The sequence below is a fragment of the Phodopus roborovskii genome, unplaced genomic scaffold, assembly GCF_943737965.1.
Source record: "Phodopus roborovskii unplaced genomic scaffold, PHOROB, whole genome shotgun sequence".
In the NCBI taxonomy this organism is placed as follows: domain Eukaryota; kingdom Metazoa; phylum Chordata; class Mammalia; order Rodentia; family Cricetidae; genus Phodopus; species Phodopus roborovskii.
In genome coordinates this window covers 5,954,534-5,969,541 of record NW_026126588.1, presented here as the reverse complement: position 1 = coordinate 5,969,541, position 15,008 = coordinate 5,954,534, and the positions used below count along the sequence as shown (strand labels likewise).

Below are 15,008 nucleotides of genomic sequence, written 5' to 3'. Positions count from 1 at the left end.
AAGGTAGGAGACCAGACATTGCTGCCATCTCAGAGCCGATGGGCAAGGCTGAGAACAGTTTCAATGTTATCAGACCAATTAAGAGCATGTTTTAATTCAAGCCTGACCTGCATCAGCCTTCAGCAACAGTCAGGTATTACTCACGGGTGAAGGATGCAGCTGAAATGGCAGAGTTCACAGGGACAGACATTTTACACTCAGAAGTAGGAAGGGAGACTCAGGTGAGCAGATGGAGCTAGGACAAAACATTCCTGTTTCTCTAGCGCCATCAAGTGGCCACAGCCGAAATGGCAGCCACTTTGCAGCCTCTCACAAATGTTCACACACAGAAAGGGGCCTGGTGACCATTCCTGTTCTGTCGAAAATACACATCTACCACATAAGAACTTTTGACAGTAGAGTCTATCCTTACCCAGTAACGCCTCTCCAAGGAACCAGGGGTAGGCAAACTCTCAGGGAAGAGACAAACTATTAGAAGAGCACCAAGAAACTGCTTTAAAAAAAAAAAAAAGTACCCACATAAAAACAAACACTTCAAAGAATTCCTCCCTAACAGCCAGAAACCACAATGGGTTAACCGACGTTTGAGTCCAAATAAAAGTTAGGGTGCCACTACCTGGCTGCTCTGGGACTTTATAGAGGGAAAGAGAGGATAAACATATGCAGAATTACTCTCTCTTAAATGAATTACAGTTAAAGAAAAATTATTACAGATCCCCCTTTCTGGGTTATTTGAAAAGCCTAAGAATCAAGGAAAAATCCACTTTTCAATTTTATCCACACAGTAACTTGCCTAACGATGCATGCATGAGTGCCACACATGGGATGATGCATGTCTGTACCTCTGTGTGTGTGTGTGTCTCTGTGTGTGTGTGTCTCTGTGTGTGTGTGTCTCTGTGTGTGAGGTGTGTGAGGTGTGTGTGTCTCTGTGTGTGAGGTGTGTCTCTGTGTGTGTCTCTGTGTGTGAGGTGTGTCTCTGTGTGTGTGTCTCTGTGTGTGAGGTGTGTGAGGTGTGAGTGTCTCTGTGTGTGTGTCTCTGTGTGTGAGGTGTGTCTCTGTGTGTGTGGTGTGTCTCTGTCTCTGTGTGTGAGGTGTGTCTCTGTGTGTGTGGTGTGTCTCTGTCTCTGTGTGTGAGGTGTGTCTCTGTGTGTGTGGTGTGTCTCTGTCTCTGTGTGTGAGGTGTGTCTCTGTGTGTGTGTCTCTGTGTGTGAGGTGTGTCTCTGTGTGTGTGTCTCTGTGTGTGAGGTGTGCGAGGTGTGTCTGTGTGTGTGTGAGGTGTGTGAGGTGTGCCTCTGTCTCTGTGTGTGAGGTGTGTCTATGTCTGTGAGGTGTGTCTCTGTGTGTGAGGTGTGTCTATGTCTGTGAGGTGTGTCTCTGTGTGTGAGGTGTGTCTCTGTGTGTGTGTCTCTGTGTGTGAGGTGTGTCTATGTCTGTGAGGTGTGTCTCTGTGTGTGAGGTGTGTCTCTGTGTGTGAGGTGTGTCTCTGTGTGTGTGTCTCTGTGTGTGAGGTGTGTTTCTGTCTGTGAGGTGTGTCTCTGTGTGTGAGGTGTGTCTCTGTGTATGAGTGTGTCCCTGTGTGTGTGAGGTGTGGGTACAGGTGCACCCATTTGTCTATGCACATGTGTAGACCAAATGTCAATGTTGGAGTCTCCCTCTACCACTTTATTTGGGGGACCAGGATCTTTCACTAAAGCTGGGGTTGAAGCCCCTGGGTCTTCCTGTCTCCACCTACCAATACTGGGACTTGCAATATGTCTTGTCACACCCATGGATGCTGAGGACCCATACTCGGGACTTCATTCATGCATGGCAAGCACTTCACCCACTCAGCCTCTCACTAAACCCCTGACATAAGTCCTTTCAAGTGGACCCCATACTGACATAAGTCCTTTCAAGTGGACCCCATAATATTTTGTTTGTGTGCAGCCAACTTTAAGGATCATGGAAGCAGAGGCTTGTGGTGGGTCCTTAAGTTACATTAAAAATCTCTGTTGGCCCCAGCGCTCCTCTCCTCTCATAATGGCGTGTCACTTTCTTTGACTGTCATTTTCCTTCAAGAGTCTACCCTCTTACAGCTTACTTCCACCAGATTTCCATGATCGTGGGAAAGCAGTCACGGAGTGCAAAGCCGTGGACCATTAGATTGTGGATCTGAGATGCGTACAGTATCATGTTTGTCCAAAATTTTATCCTTAACACTTAACATAGCTGCGGCATGGCAAGAACTCAACAGCAGGCTTGGAAATGGCTCCATGGGCAGAGTGCTTGTCATGTAAATCTGAGGACCAGAGTTCAGCTCCTCAGCACCCACGTAAACAAAGGGTGGCCAGCCTGTGGGAGGCAGAGATAGTGGATTCCCTAAGGCAGGATGGCTAGCTAGAGAAGAATATTGTGGAGCTAGAGTCCAAGTGAGAAACACTACCCCAGTACACAAGTAGAGAAAGATGAAGGAAACACTGACATCAGCTTCTTGCCTACACACACACACACACACACACACACACACACACGCACGCACGCATGCACGCACACACGCACACGCATGCACGCACACGCCCACATGTGCCCCACAACATCTGCCCCCATACATGTGAACATGCATATACACACATACACCTGAATGTAATCATACAAATTTGCCCATATATGTGAAAATGCACACACACACACACATATGCACAAAAAAAAAAAAAACGAAAGAAAAAATATTCAACAACAAAAACATAACCATGGTGCCATGTGCCTGTGATTCTAGCACTGAGGTGAGGATGTATATAGTTCAAGTCATCCTCATCTATGCAGCAAGCCAAGGAATAGCCTGGGCTACAGGAGACTGTCTCAAAAGGGAAAGGGATGAAAGGAAAGAAAGGAAGGAAGGAAGGAAGGAAGGAAGGAGGAATGAAAGAAGGAAAGAAGGAAAGAAAAGAATTTTTCTGTTTTTATTTTTATACAATATATATTGATCATAATTTTTCCCTCCTCCAACTCCTCCCAGAACCTTGTTAGCTACCTACTCACCCAACTTGATGTTCTCTCGAAAAAAAAAAAAAAAAAAAAAAAAAAAAAACAAGCATACAAAAAGCAAGAGAAAGTAAGAAAGGAAGGAAGGAAAAGAGAGAGAAAGGAAGGAAGAAAGGAATGTAGGAAGGAAGGAAGAAAGGAATGAAGGAAGGAAGGGTTAGAAATCAAACAGCAAACCAATAAGGAAAAAAAAAAAAGATGCCAAACTAAAAGCGTACCAAAAACCAAGGCGTTTCTTTTGCATTGGCTAACTACTCCTGGTTGAAGGGCCTGCCCTGGAGTGTGGCACTCCATTGAAGAAAATTGATTTTTTTTTCCCTTTCCCACCAGGTATCAATTGCAAATAGAATCAGAAGAAGGGCCAGGCTGAGAGAAGTGGACAGAGGTTCCATGCCTAACCAAAATGGTGAGTTTTGTTAAGTGATCCCGTTAGCTGACATATCATTGACTGTCTACAAACCCTGCAAATACACTTTGGGAAGGTAGAGAAGATGTGGGTGGTGGCAAGAGTGAGCTCTGAGCCAATGAGTGATTTAGGATGATTGGTATTTTAAATCCAGAGAGAAGAACAGCACGGCCGTGTTTACCTGATATCCCCAGATCACAGACTGCTAAATTGATAGTCATTATCTCAGCAGGTCTCAGCTTCTTCTTTCGTCTAGAAGACATATAAAGGACATACCCATTTCCAAATGTAGAGAGAATCCCTGCGGAGAAAAATAAGATGTCCCGTCACTGGGATGAGATTGGCAGTCACTGCATATGAAACACTTCTCAATTTCAAAAATGGACACCACAGATTCAGAGGGTAATGAGAGGCCACTAAGTAAAACTCTAAATTAAGAAGATGAAATTAAAAAAAAAAAAAAAAGCGTGAATTGTGAGTGACAGGCAAGGGAGAGGTTTCCTCGAAAGGAATAGGAGCCAGGGATTACAGGACTGAACTTACCCAGACAAAGGAACCGCTAACTTCCGGGTTAGGCTCAGGAGGAGGTGGGAATCCCAATGGTCAGTTCCTGTACTAGCCCCCAGGCCAGAGTGCTTTCCTCAGCCATGTTTAGAAAGTCTTGGCTTTGTAAGACACCCTCCCTTGGAGAAGTGGGATCAACCCCTAGTAACTACTTGTAAGTCCTGGAGGTAAAACCAACCTAGAGGGGTGACTTCAGTGCCACTGTGGGCTCCCATAGGAGCACCAGCGTGCGGGAAAGTTGTGGTCAGAGGTGTCTGTTGTGGCTGACCCCTTGCAAGGAAGGGGTCATCTCCTGGGCACAAGCCCCAGGACTTGGACTCCTGCGGTAGTAAGGACCCTCGGTATCTGAAAGACGGGATGCTTTCAGCTACCTCTGGAGTAGGTGTCAGGGGTGTGTAACAACGGATAACACGGGCACTCCCCCTCCCACCAAGGGGAGAGAAGGTGACCCTCAACCCACCAGACCTAACAACAATGACATACATGTGTTCCCAAGTTTGAATATTCTTTTATTAATAACAAGTTGGTTTGGGCATTACAATGAAACTGTTCAAAAGTTCTTACAAACCCAGTTAAAATCCAAAAAATAAAAAAGGACCCATTATCTACTGACTGTATTTAAGAAAAGAATACACCTACTTCCATAGCTTAACATGTAGAGTAGATTTCCTCAGGAATTCTTGCTTCATAGTGTAGCTGTGTTATAAATGAGAATCTGGTACAGCTGCCTTCAGTAGTAAGGAATAAGGAAAGCATTAAAGGAGAGACCCAGAGTTGGCTATTTTAATTTCTATTTTAATTTCCCCACCACAATTCATTGGGGGGGGCAAGGAAAAAATGTGTGACTCTGCTGATGGTACAAAACCACCAGGACCTGACTGCATCATGCTCCTAGGAGATGCTGACTCTCTGGAGTGAAAGATGCTTAATGGTCCACGAAAGCTTCTTTAGCTTCCTTAAGGCAAAGGAGGAGGAAAAAATGAAGGAATTGAACAGTACTAAGGCAAGGTGGATAAAGTACAACTCCTGTCTCCTAATAAGAATCTAGCAAGGCAAACTGGGAAAGGAAAGTGCAAAAAAAAAAAAAAAAAAAAACGCAGCTCAAAAATAGTAAAAACAAATTCCATCCATGTCATATCCAAAAAAGAGTAAAAATTGTTAAGCATTTGCACGCAGTCAATTTAGAGGGTTTGTCTGGCACGCTTTTGCCTACCAGCATCTCTTGGGACTATCTCTTGTGTTTCCTTACATTCTTATTAACTCTATTTCACAGGGTTTCACCCAGTGCCTGTCACAAATACAAAAAATAATGAATTCCATTAAATGCCATGTTCCATTGTTTCCATAAGCAGCCTTATCTGCAGATGAGCTTTAAGAGAAATCAGATATAGTTTTAACACTAAGGAAAATGAGATTAAGATGATTGAGACTATGGGCAGGCATTTACTTTGATCATCAAAATCCTGTATCTTTTGCAAATAGAAAAGATGAAAAGCCTTCCCCCTCTGGGCAGTTCATCAGGAAGGTGTTAATGTGGGAAAATGGAGAGTGGAAAATGGGTCTCACATCTATTTCTCCTGCAGGCCAAACCTGAGTTCCTATTTTCATCCTTCATTTCCCCTAAAATTCCTAGAATTTAACAAGAATGACCAAGAATGTTGCTCTAACCAATCTGGCTCCTCAAAAAAGACCTAGGCACGTGACAACCAGACCTGGGTAGTGGGTCTCAAAAGAATCCAAGGCCCTCCATCTTCATCTAAATCTCTCCCCTTTTCCCTCATCCCACATAATTGTCTGTGACCAGTCTCTCCCTGATTCATCTGACAGCCTCTTTGCTTGGGGACTCTTTTCTCAACACCTAGTTTCTAAGCCCCTCTCCAGGACTTAAACCTGACTGACTTTGATTCCCTTGAGCCCAGCATGCAGAAAGTGAGTACTTCTCTCGTTTCCCAGCTGATAATGCTGCCCACTCTTGCTGAAACCTTCAAGGCAGGAAGGAATGGGCTAATAGCCCTCCCACTGCCCCACTGCCTAGAGTCATTGATCTGGCTAAAGATGCTATTTTCAAATCATTCCTTGCAACTGACTGAGATAAATCAGGTTCAATTTATGAAATGCCCGCTCCTCTGCCTTTTCCAATCTGTTTAAGCATGATGTGGAGTCTACCCTGAGGCAGCCTCTACTCCAGCAAAGGCTTTTAGTTACTGCTTTATCCCCAGCCACTGATGAGTAGCACAGAGTGGGAACTTCACATATTTGTGTTGGAAAGGACAAATGTAAATTAAACGGAAAGTAGTCAAATGCTCACAATAAGTACAAGGAACCCTGGGAATTAGTTTGCAACAGAGCATGTTTTTTAATCTCATGCATTCTTTCTGCCTCAAGCACTGACCATAGAGGGATCTCGAGAACTTTCTAATGAGTTTTTCCAATTGCAGGGATTACATGAAATTCTTCGCCAGTCATAGACAGATGAGAGAGGGAAGAGAGAGAAGAGGGAGGGAGGGTAAGTAGAAGGAACAAAGAAAGGAGAGAGAGAAAGAAAGAGAGGTTGAGAAACCAGGCTTGAACCAACATCTGAAAATATTAAAGACATATAAACGTAAAGATGGAAGCCACCTTATAACCGCTCACTCAAACTTAACAGAGCAACCTTAAATTAATGTTGTAAATATTTATTTCAAAAACAGAGTACCACTATGTAGCTCTGGCTGCTCTGGAGCTCTTCTATGTAGACCAATTGGCCTTGAACACATAGAGATCTGCCTGCCTATGCTTCCCAAATGCTAGGGTTAAAGACATGTGCCATCATGCCCAGCCAAATGTTATAAATCTTGGTTGTGTGCATTAATGCAATCCAATAGAGATATAATATAGACCAGAAATATGAGCTACACATACACTTTAGTTTTTTTTCTGGTAGCCACACTAAGCAACATAAAAGCACATAAACAAATTAGTTTTAACAAATTTAATGCTTAATCAATCCCAGAAATTATTAGTTCAATGGGCGTTTTTACATTTCAAATTCTTCATGAGATGTTTTATGTTATTTTCCCGGTACTAAGCCTCCCATAGGAGGCTTGCATTTTCGCTACAATACAGTCACAGGAAAGGTAACCGTTTATGTGCTCAGGAGCCATGGGTGGCTGCTGGATTGGATAATACAGTCTAACAGATGTGACCGCGTGTGAATTATACACAAAAATCTTTTCTCCCTAGGTTGTTTTTCATTGATCACCAATGTAATTTCTCTTAGCAGGGTTGATAAGGTACAACTTCTAAGGCAGTGTCTACTGTCACTGTCTTACTGGGCCACAGTCTCCTAGGTGGTGAGAAGAGAAGGCTGAAATGCACAGCCAGAAAATGGTCTAAGGGTCATTCTTTTAGGACGGAAATATATTCATTATCACTCTTTTGAAATTCAAAAAGCAAACCTACTAGTTACTAAACCAAAATGAAATACTGTCTAGATAAAGAATTCCCTATGGAATTTCGTTGGATTATCAGTGGAGTATTTATCCCTGATGACAGCAGTGGTTGTTTTTATGAAACATTGATTGACTGTCATAATGCTAAACCGCCTTCCCCATGTCCACTAATACCCATGTAAGCACCAGAACCGTTTGTGCAAAATCAACACAGCCTGTGACTTCTCTCAATTCAGCCTCTGACACAGAAGCGTTAAGGAAGCTTACCGATGATTGTTAGATAAAAGCCAGCCACTAAATCCGCTTCCCGGGAAAGTTTGGAAGCAAAGGGGTCCTCATCCCGAAGATAGTGAGGCAAGCGCTCGTCCTGGGGCAGGGCAGTGTGGTTCAAGGCCATGCTGTTCTCACACCACCAAGGGTCTGTAAAGCAAATCAGCAGAGATCTCAACAGACAGAATAAGTCCCTTTGGATCTGCTCGCAGATGCTCTGCTTTCTGTAAAATAAAAGGCACACTCCTCCCGAGCCCCTGGGTGATTAGGACCTAGGGAGGGAGAAAAGGGCTCAGCGCTTTTCTTAAATGACGTAAATACACCAGGCACTCAGTTGTTCAATTTGCAGTCTGGGCAAGCCTGCATCTTCTCCTCAGGCTTCCTCTGAGCCTTTTCACACCTCCCCCAGTGAACACGAGGCCGATGACTACTTTGCCCTATCACTACTTAGCAAACTTTGTGAGGAACTGAACTAGACTACCGTGTGAAATATCGGCACTACATACACTGGTTTGTAAAGAGTACAGACAGGGTCCTGTGATCGTCCAGTCCTCTCCATTCCCTACTTGCTTGGTGAGCTGGAGCATTCTGCTGAGGGGGAAAAACAGAATTCAGTGCAAAGGAACATGGGTACTTCCCTAAATGAAGCTAAGATGTCAGTGATGAACAGGGTTAACTGAAAAGTTGAGGCTGTTCGTGAATGGGAGGATGCACCAGCCTCCATCCAGAGCTAAGCAGCTATTGACAGTTGATGACTGCTAAAGGAAGAAGAGTCAGTTTTCTTTGGGGACATGGCCTCTGGTAGGTTAACTATGGTCCAGTAGGTAGCTCTGCTCCTCACTGCACATGCGCAACATAAATTAGACTCAGTGTGTTGTTTAAAAAGGAAAAAAAAATGAAATTAAGAGGTGGGGGTGATCTGTGAGTCTGTGAGGAGTTGAAGTAGAATTGAAGGAATTATATATGCATATGAAATTCTCAAAGAATAAATGTTTAAAATGCATATATTAAAAAAAAATTAAGGGCTGCAGAGCTGTCTCGGTGGTTAGGTAAGATCACGCAGTGGTTAAAAGTGCCCAAATTCGTGGTTCAGAGTCACTTGTGTCTTGGTTCCAAGAGGATCTGGTACCTGTGAACATAGGCATTGGCACTTACCACACACACGCATACAAACACACAATCACACATATGCACTCACACCCACATACACACAAGGACATGTATCCACACATGCATACACACGAAGAGACAAACTCACCACATACACACACTCACAAACACAGGAACACATACATATGCATACATACACACACATATATATATTCACATACGCACAATCACACACTTAAAAAGAAAATAAATCTTGGGAAAATGAGGCTCTTTAGAAAAGATTTGGATCTTGATTAAGGCATACAAAGTTCAGCCTTAGAAGGTTTAGATTTTCCTAAAGCAGGGAACAATCTATTCCAGCCATCCTCCTTCAAGCACAAGATAACACCCTGAGCAATGAGGAACCCTCCAAAACACATAAAATGTTTTGCTGTTTCTTTCAAACTTTGATTTTGAAAGGTTTATAAAACAAAACAAAACAACAACAACAACAAATCTGTGAGTGCCACTCTGCAAAAACTCAAGTCTCACTCTACCCCTCCCCGGGGTAAGGAAGGAGTTGGTACTTCTGGGAAGTGACACACACTGTTGAGATAAATGACATCCAGTGGGACACTTGTTACTTCTTGGTTTGTAAAGAGACGAACATCCCACCTGGGAGTTAGCTCATTTCAGACTGAACCAGTAGGTGGCACCACCCCGCCCTCTGAGACATTAGAAACATCAGGCCTTCTTGGCCTCAGAGAGGGTAACCAGCAATTAGCGGATGTCACAGAGGTATTTTCATTTTCTGTAGGACAGACAGCCCACACAGGGCTTTTCAATGTGAACTGGCATGTGATAGACGCTGCTGTCGTTCCGGGGCACTCTGGTGTTAATTGGTTCCCATCCTCCCCAGTAGCTACAGAGGGCTGTACCGGAAACCCTGGCTGCCAGGCCCACTCCGTCTCCAGTCCTGCCCAAGCCAGAGATTTTCTATCTGCCAGGCTGCTGATTGCCCTTATTCTGGTAAAGTCTTTCATGGCAAGCTCCCCAAGTCCTCTGGCTGCCTAGTCCCTTAGATTCAGAAACACGAGATGATGGCTGTCAGATTTTGTCCCCACCCTCAGATCTTAAGCAGATCCTGAAACTCTGATCGAAGACAACTTCTGGAAAACTACACCTGATGGATGTCTAACGCTCATTGTCAAGGAAATAGTGGATTTCTCTTCTGTTTCCTATTTTCCCCAGTGTGTGTGATTGTCCTATTTACATATGCATGTTTACATGTGTGGGCACATTTGTGGGGCAAGCACATGGAGGCCTGAGGAAGATGCTGATATTCATCCTCAATCTCTCTTGCACTGCTGTCCATCAAACCCAGAGCTTATAGATATCACTCTTGCTCGCCAGTCACTCTGTGTCCCTGGCTCTGCTTCCCAAGGCTGCAGCTACACCACAGCCACCTGATATTTTCTGCAAACTCTGGTCCTCACACTTTCAGGGTATGTAATTTAACTGCTGAGTCATCTCCTCAGCCCCAGACCAGTGAATCTGCAAATAAATTGTACAATTAGAGGCAAGGAGCCCTTTTATATGCCAGGATACTTACTTTTCCAAAACTACAATTTCAGATTATTCTTATTAGCATAAGGTTTTAAGCAATAAAATATACCTGACTGCTCCCACTGTCTAGTCAATAATGCCCTGACCAAAAGTAAATCTGCCTAAGGCTTTCTCATAACAGTTCACACACAAAATAAAAAAGCCAAAATCACCCCCACACTCCCAATCATGCATTCATGTTTTAAATAGCTCTTGGAGTCTTACAATAAATGTGACAGCATAGACATATCTTCTACCCTCCATGGAGCCATATTAGAAGTTAAGTGATAACTTGAGGCTTAATTAGGCCTAAGTCCTCATGTCTGAACAGAAGGGCCTTATAAAATGGTTTGGTGACAGATATGGAAAGGCAAATTTTATAAGGTCACACACAACAACAAAAACACACATGTTAGTATTGAGGGAAAGAGGAGCCTAACCTGCCCAGCTTTGCTGATGCACAAATTACATTCAAAATATAAAAATATTACGTGAGAAAATTTTCCTCTGGCTCCTTAATTTCTTGTAGTTTAAAATAAGAAATAACGAAATTCCTAAGTAGTGTGGATAGCTACACACACAAATTGTGTGCAGCTTTCCTGCCCAGAAGGTCTTGTTCCTGGCCTGTTTTGGCTTCAAGAACTTTTGGCTCTCTCTCTCCCTTTCTCTCTCCCTCTCTCTCTCTCTCTCTCTGTGTGTGTGTGTGTGTGTGTGTGTGTGTGTGTGTGTAATGACAAAAGTTCCATCTGGTGAGATTCAACCCATAAGCACCTGTAAAAATATTATCATAAGGAGTCTGCAAAGCTAATGAGGGAGACCTACAAATGTGGAAAGACACACAATACAGGTTATATCAGTCATGGATGCAGGATCTGTAAAAATTCTATGGAAGAAGATGGAAGTCTAAACAAACAAGCCCATCAAAGAAAGACGAACAGTAAACCCTGAAATACTCAAGCCTGGGAGGGCTAGAATCTGCTGAACGACAAACCTGATTCAGGACTTTATCAAGAAAGGCCTGCTTTTCCTATTATCTTAACAACAAGAATAATAATAATAATCAAGTTCATCATTATACAAACTCCAAAAATTCAAGCCCAGCCTAGCAGGTCAGAAACAATCGCCTTCTCCCTTTCCCCATCCCCAGTGAGTCAGCCAGTGTAGGTCATGATTGCACAGGAATTAGCTTATTAAACCAGGAAGAAATGCAGCTCAGCTTGAACTCCGTGCAGTCCGAGTCTGTCTCCTCTCCTCCTTCATTCAATCTGCGTCTTCTCCCATTGTGCCATCACAGTGGAATCTAGCTCTTCCCTTTGAAAAGTGAGCTGCCAAATTTTGTTGTCGTAGTATGGGGACACTATTACAACTTAGGGGGAAACACTATGCAGCAATAAATATTTTAAATGAAGAAGTAGGGAAGCAATATAGAAATATGTGCTTCAAGGACTAAAACTGATTCCTATTTTAATACACATACACGGGTAAACACGTGTCTTTTGTACATATGTAAGCATAGACATATGTATGCATACCATAGTTATCATACACAGCTTAACGGTAGTTCTTTACATATCATTTGGTGAGGAAGGCTCTTAAGGATATCCATAATCCTTAGATAACTGCAAAGGGTGTGTCACCTTATGAAATACAAATTGTATAAACGTTAACATAAAATGTGTTAGTGGTTACATTAGTGAAACATTCAACCCATCCATTTATCCATTCATACAAATATTTATTTACCACACATGATGCCCAGGCCCCTACTGAGTATGTGGTCCTTTCAGGATCTCAAATTGAAGAGTTTTTGTTGTTGTTGTTTTTGTTTGGATTTTCTGCGTGGAACCCTAACCTTCCGGAAGCCCTGGGGTGGATATCAATCAGAAGTCCGGATCCCATGTGATAACTGGAGGATGTCCTCCCTAGTAATTGTGTCTTTTCTTGCTCCCTTGGTGTCCTATAAACTCAGCAAGCTTAAGTCAGGGCTGAATGATGCTTTTGCTCTGTGTGAGCCTCGATGGATGCTTCAGAAATGCCTTCAGCCATGATAATGTCAATACTGTCCTAGTTTATTGTTGATCAAATCTGATGCTCTTAAAAAGTTGGGATAGTCTGACAACCATAAAGATGTAGCATGCTCTTACTATACAATAAAAACAGCCACATGTGAAGTAGAAATCAAGAAATAAAGTAGCTTTGTAGCACAAATCCCCAAAGCCAGGGTAACATTTATCTGTTGGAGATTGCTAATGAGTCCTTTGTCATTCTCTACCAGCAAAATGCTCACAGCCATGAAGAAAACTAGAAATTGGCTGAGGGTGCATGTCACACACGCACACACACATATACTCTTCCAATTCCATCCATATATATATATATATATATATATATATATATATATATATATATGATCCAACATGACCTTCAGCTGTAAGACAAAAGAATAGCATTTGTTTTCACTCATTTAAGTGAATATATAGGAGGACATGTGACACGAGCCTAAGGAAAAGAGGCAACAAGGGTAAAAAGGTGAAAAAATGGAGGAAAGAAAAAAATTCTTGCGTAGTCAAGCAAGCAACAGAGTAATCAATAAGTTCAATATCTTCTGAGCCATGTGAGAAATAGAGCAGTATTATCTGATGAGAAAAACAACCTTTATGCCAATTTATTTTCAGCAATTTTCAGCTTGAAGCAGAAAGGGAGCCATAAGGGCTAGAAAGATCCACTTGAATATTTTTAGATTGTCACTATTGTCCTAAACTGTCATGTCTGGTGGAGCCAGTGTTTATTTCATCCACCTTCTCCTCTGAAATTCTAAGCAGCAAGTTTCAAATCAATCGAAGCCCACATTGTCTCCACCCTACCTCTCCTAACAAATTCCTCAAATGTTAGTTTAATTGTTTGTCTTCAGTAACTTTTATGCAAAGAATGAGGACTTCGGACTACAAGGCCAGGTAGTGTTGCCCGTCTCCAGCACAGCATACATTCTCCATCTCTTTCCTGGAGAACCTTGCAGGAGCCCTCCTAGGAAAGCAGTCAAGTAACACCACCCTCTGCCCTGGACAATGACAGTTCTTGGCCTAAGACTATCCCAGGAGCACACAGGATGCAGTAGAGGGGGATGCTGTAGAGCCCAAAGAGGGCCAGAGACCTCTGAATTCTCATCGTCATCATCAAGGAAAACAGGACCCAGGATCCTTACCTCCAAAGCACCTTGGACCTCAGCCTCACTGCAGTCATCTTTCTTCCTCCTCAGCCCCCAAAGCAAATAGAAAAGAAACTCAAGGGGAGAAATGACCTTCGAGAAGGGAGCCAGGAATCCCCAGACTTACTCCCCAAATTCAAGTATTCTAGCTCTTATCTCACAGATCATGAGCTATGTTTTACAGCCACAGACTAAACTACAAATAATGGTTGCTGATAGTAACAATCAACATGAAACACAGTCAAAATTGATAATAATGGCCAGTGTAAAACACGTGTGGAATTTTCAATGATAGGATGTATTCATTCTCTCTCAAAGACAAAGTACATCATGCAAGGTTTGAAATAAAAAATACAAAGAGCAATATACTAGCTAAACATATTTACTTTGTCAGAGAGGCAGGGTATTTCAGGGAAAAATCTGAAATGCTGTTTTGTAGATGTCATTTGTAAACATTGCATGATAAATATGGGCAAAAACTCAACAGGAAAAAATTAATTTCTTAGACTGCACATCAGTATTTAAAATGAGGACTCTGATCAGTTTCTACCTGGTTCTTCATTCTTACAATCTCAAAAACTAGAAAGACAGATAGATAAATAGATGATAGATAGATGGATGGATGGATGGATGGATGGATGGATGGATGGATGGATGATACATAGATAGATAAGAGGGAAGAAGGACACCCACCCCCATGCCACCCGCATCAAATCCAGGTCATGGTCCCTTTGTCCCCTCACTGACCATTCTACTCCAAGTTTGATTTTAGCCAGGAGATATTAGAATGTGTCCTTTCTAAATTATTTCAGCCCTTTGTTAAAACTCACCGTGGGTTGCAGGGCCTGCCAAAACCAGAAGTTGTCTTCCTGGGCGTCTAGCCCGGTCTCCTCAGATGTGTCACTTCTTTTTATTGGTTCTTTCCAAAGCGATGCTCCAGTTGCTTTGCCCCTTCGCTGATGTTAAACATTATTGAATAAAAGGTACTCATTTTCTAGATGTCGCTGTTCTCCCCACCCCTCGACTGAAAGGACCAATCACATCCTTGGGGGAAAAAAATCCACAAGCTCGCGTTATTGAATTATGAGCAGAGATGCAATTTTTGGAAGCTTAATTTATCGGTGATTAAAAAACCAGCAGCAGTTACTCGGCCCTAATATTGATTTAAAAAATGGAAGGACTAATGCTGTCTGCAGAGTGTACTTTAAACCATCGTATACTTGCTCTTTTCTCCTCTAATGCTAAAGTCTTCGTTAATTCTCTTAAATAACTGAGGATTGAGCCTTAAGTTCTCTCTGGATGATTTATCTTCTGAGACTGTCTCTTCACTCAAGGCAGACTTTTCCAGGCCCACCTTACACCTTTAGTGGTGTATCAGGACTGAAAGCAAATGTCCCTTTATAGGAAGCACCCACAA

General features: G+C 42.6%; 1 protein-coding gene across 1 annotated transcript in view; it reads right to left on the bottom strand.

Annotated features, from left to right (window-relative positions):
* Nucleotides 1-14,599, bottom strand: part of Opn5 (opsin 5) — a 47,738-nt gene extending 33,139 nt beyond the window's left edge. The window contains exons 1-3 of the mRNA XM_051204347.1: nt 14,422-14,599; nt 7,690-7,842; nt 3,609-3,728 (exon numbers count right to left, since the gene is read on the bottom strand). Of these exons, the coding sequence (XP_051060304.1) occupies nt 3,609-3,728; nt 7,690-7,819 (250 nt within the window). The 5' untranslated portion in view covers nt 7,820-7,842; nt 14,422-14,599. The remainder of the gene's footprint in view (nt 1-3,608; nt 3,729-7,689; nt 7,843-14,421) is intronic.
* Between the last annotated feature and the right edge of the window lie 409 nt (nt 14,600-15,008).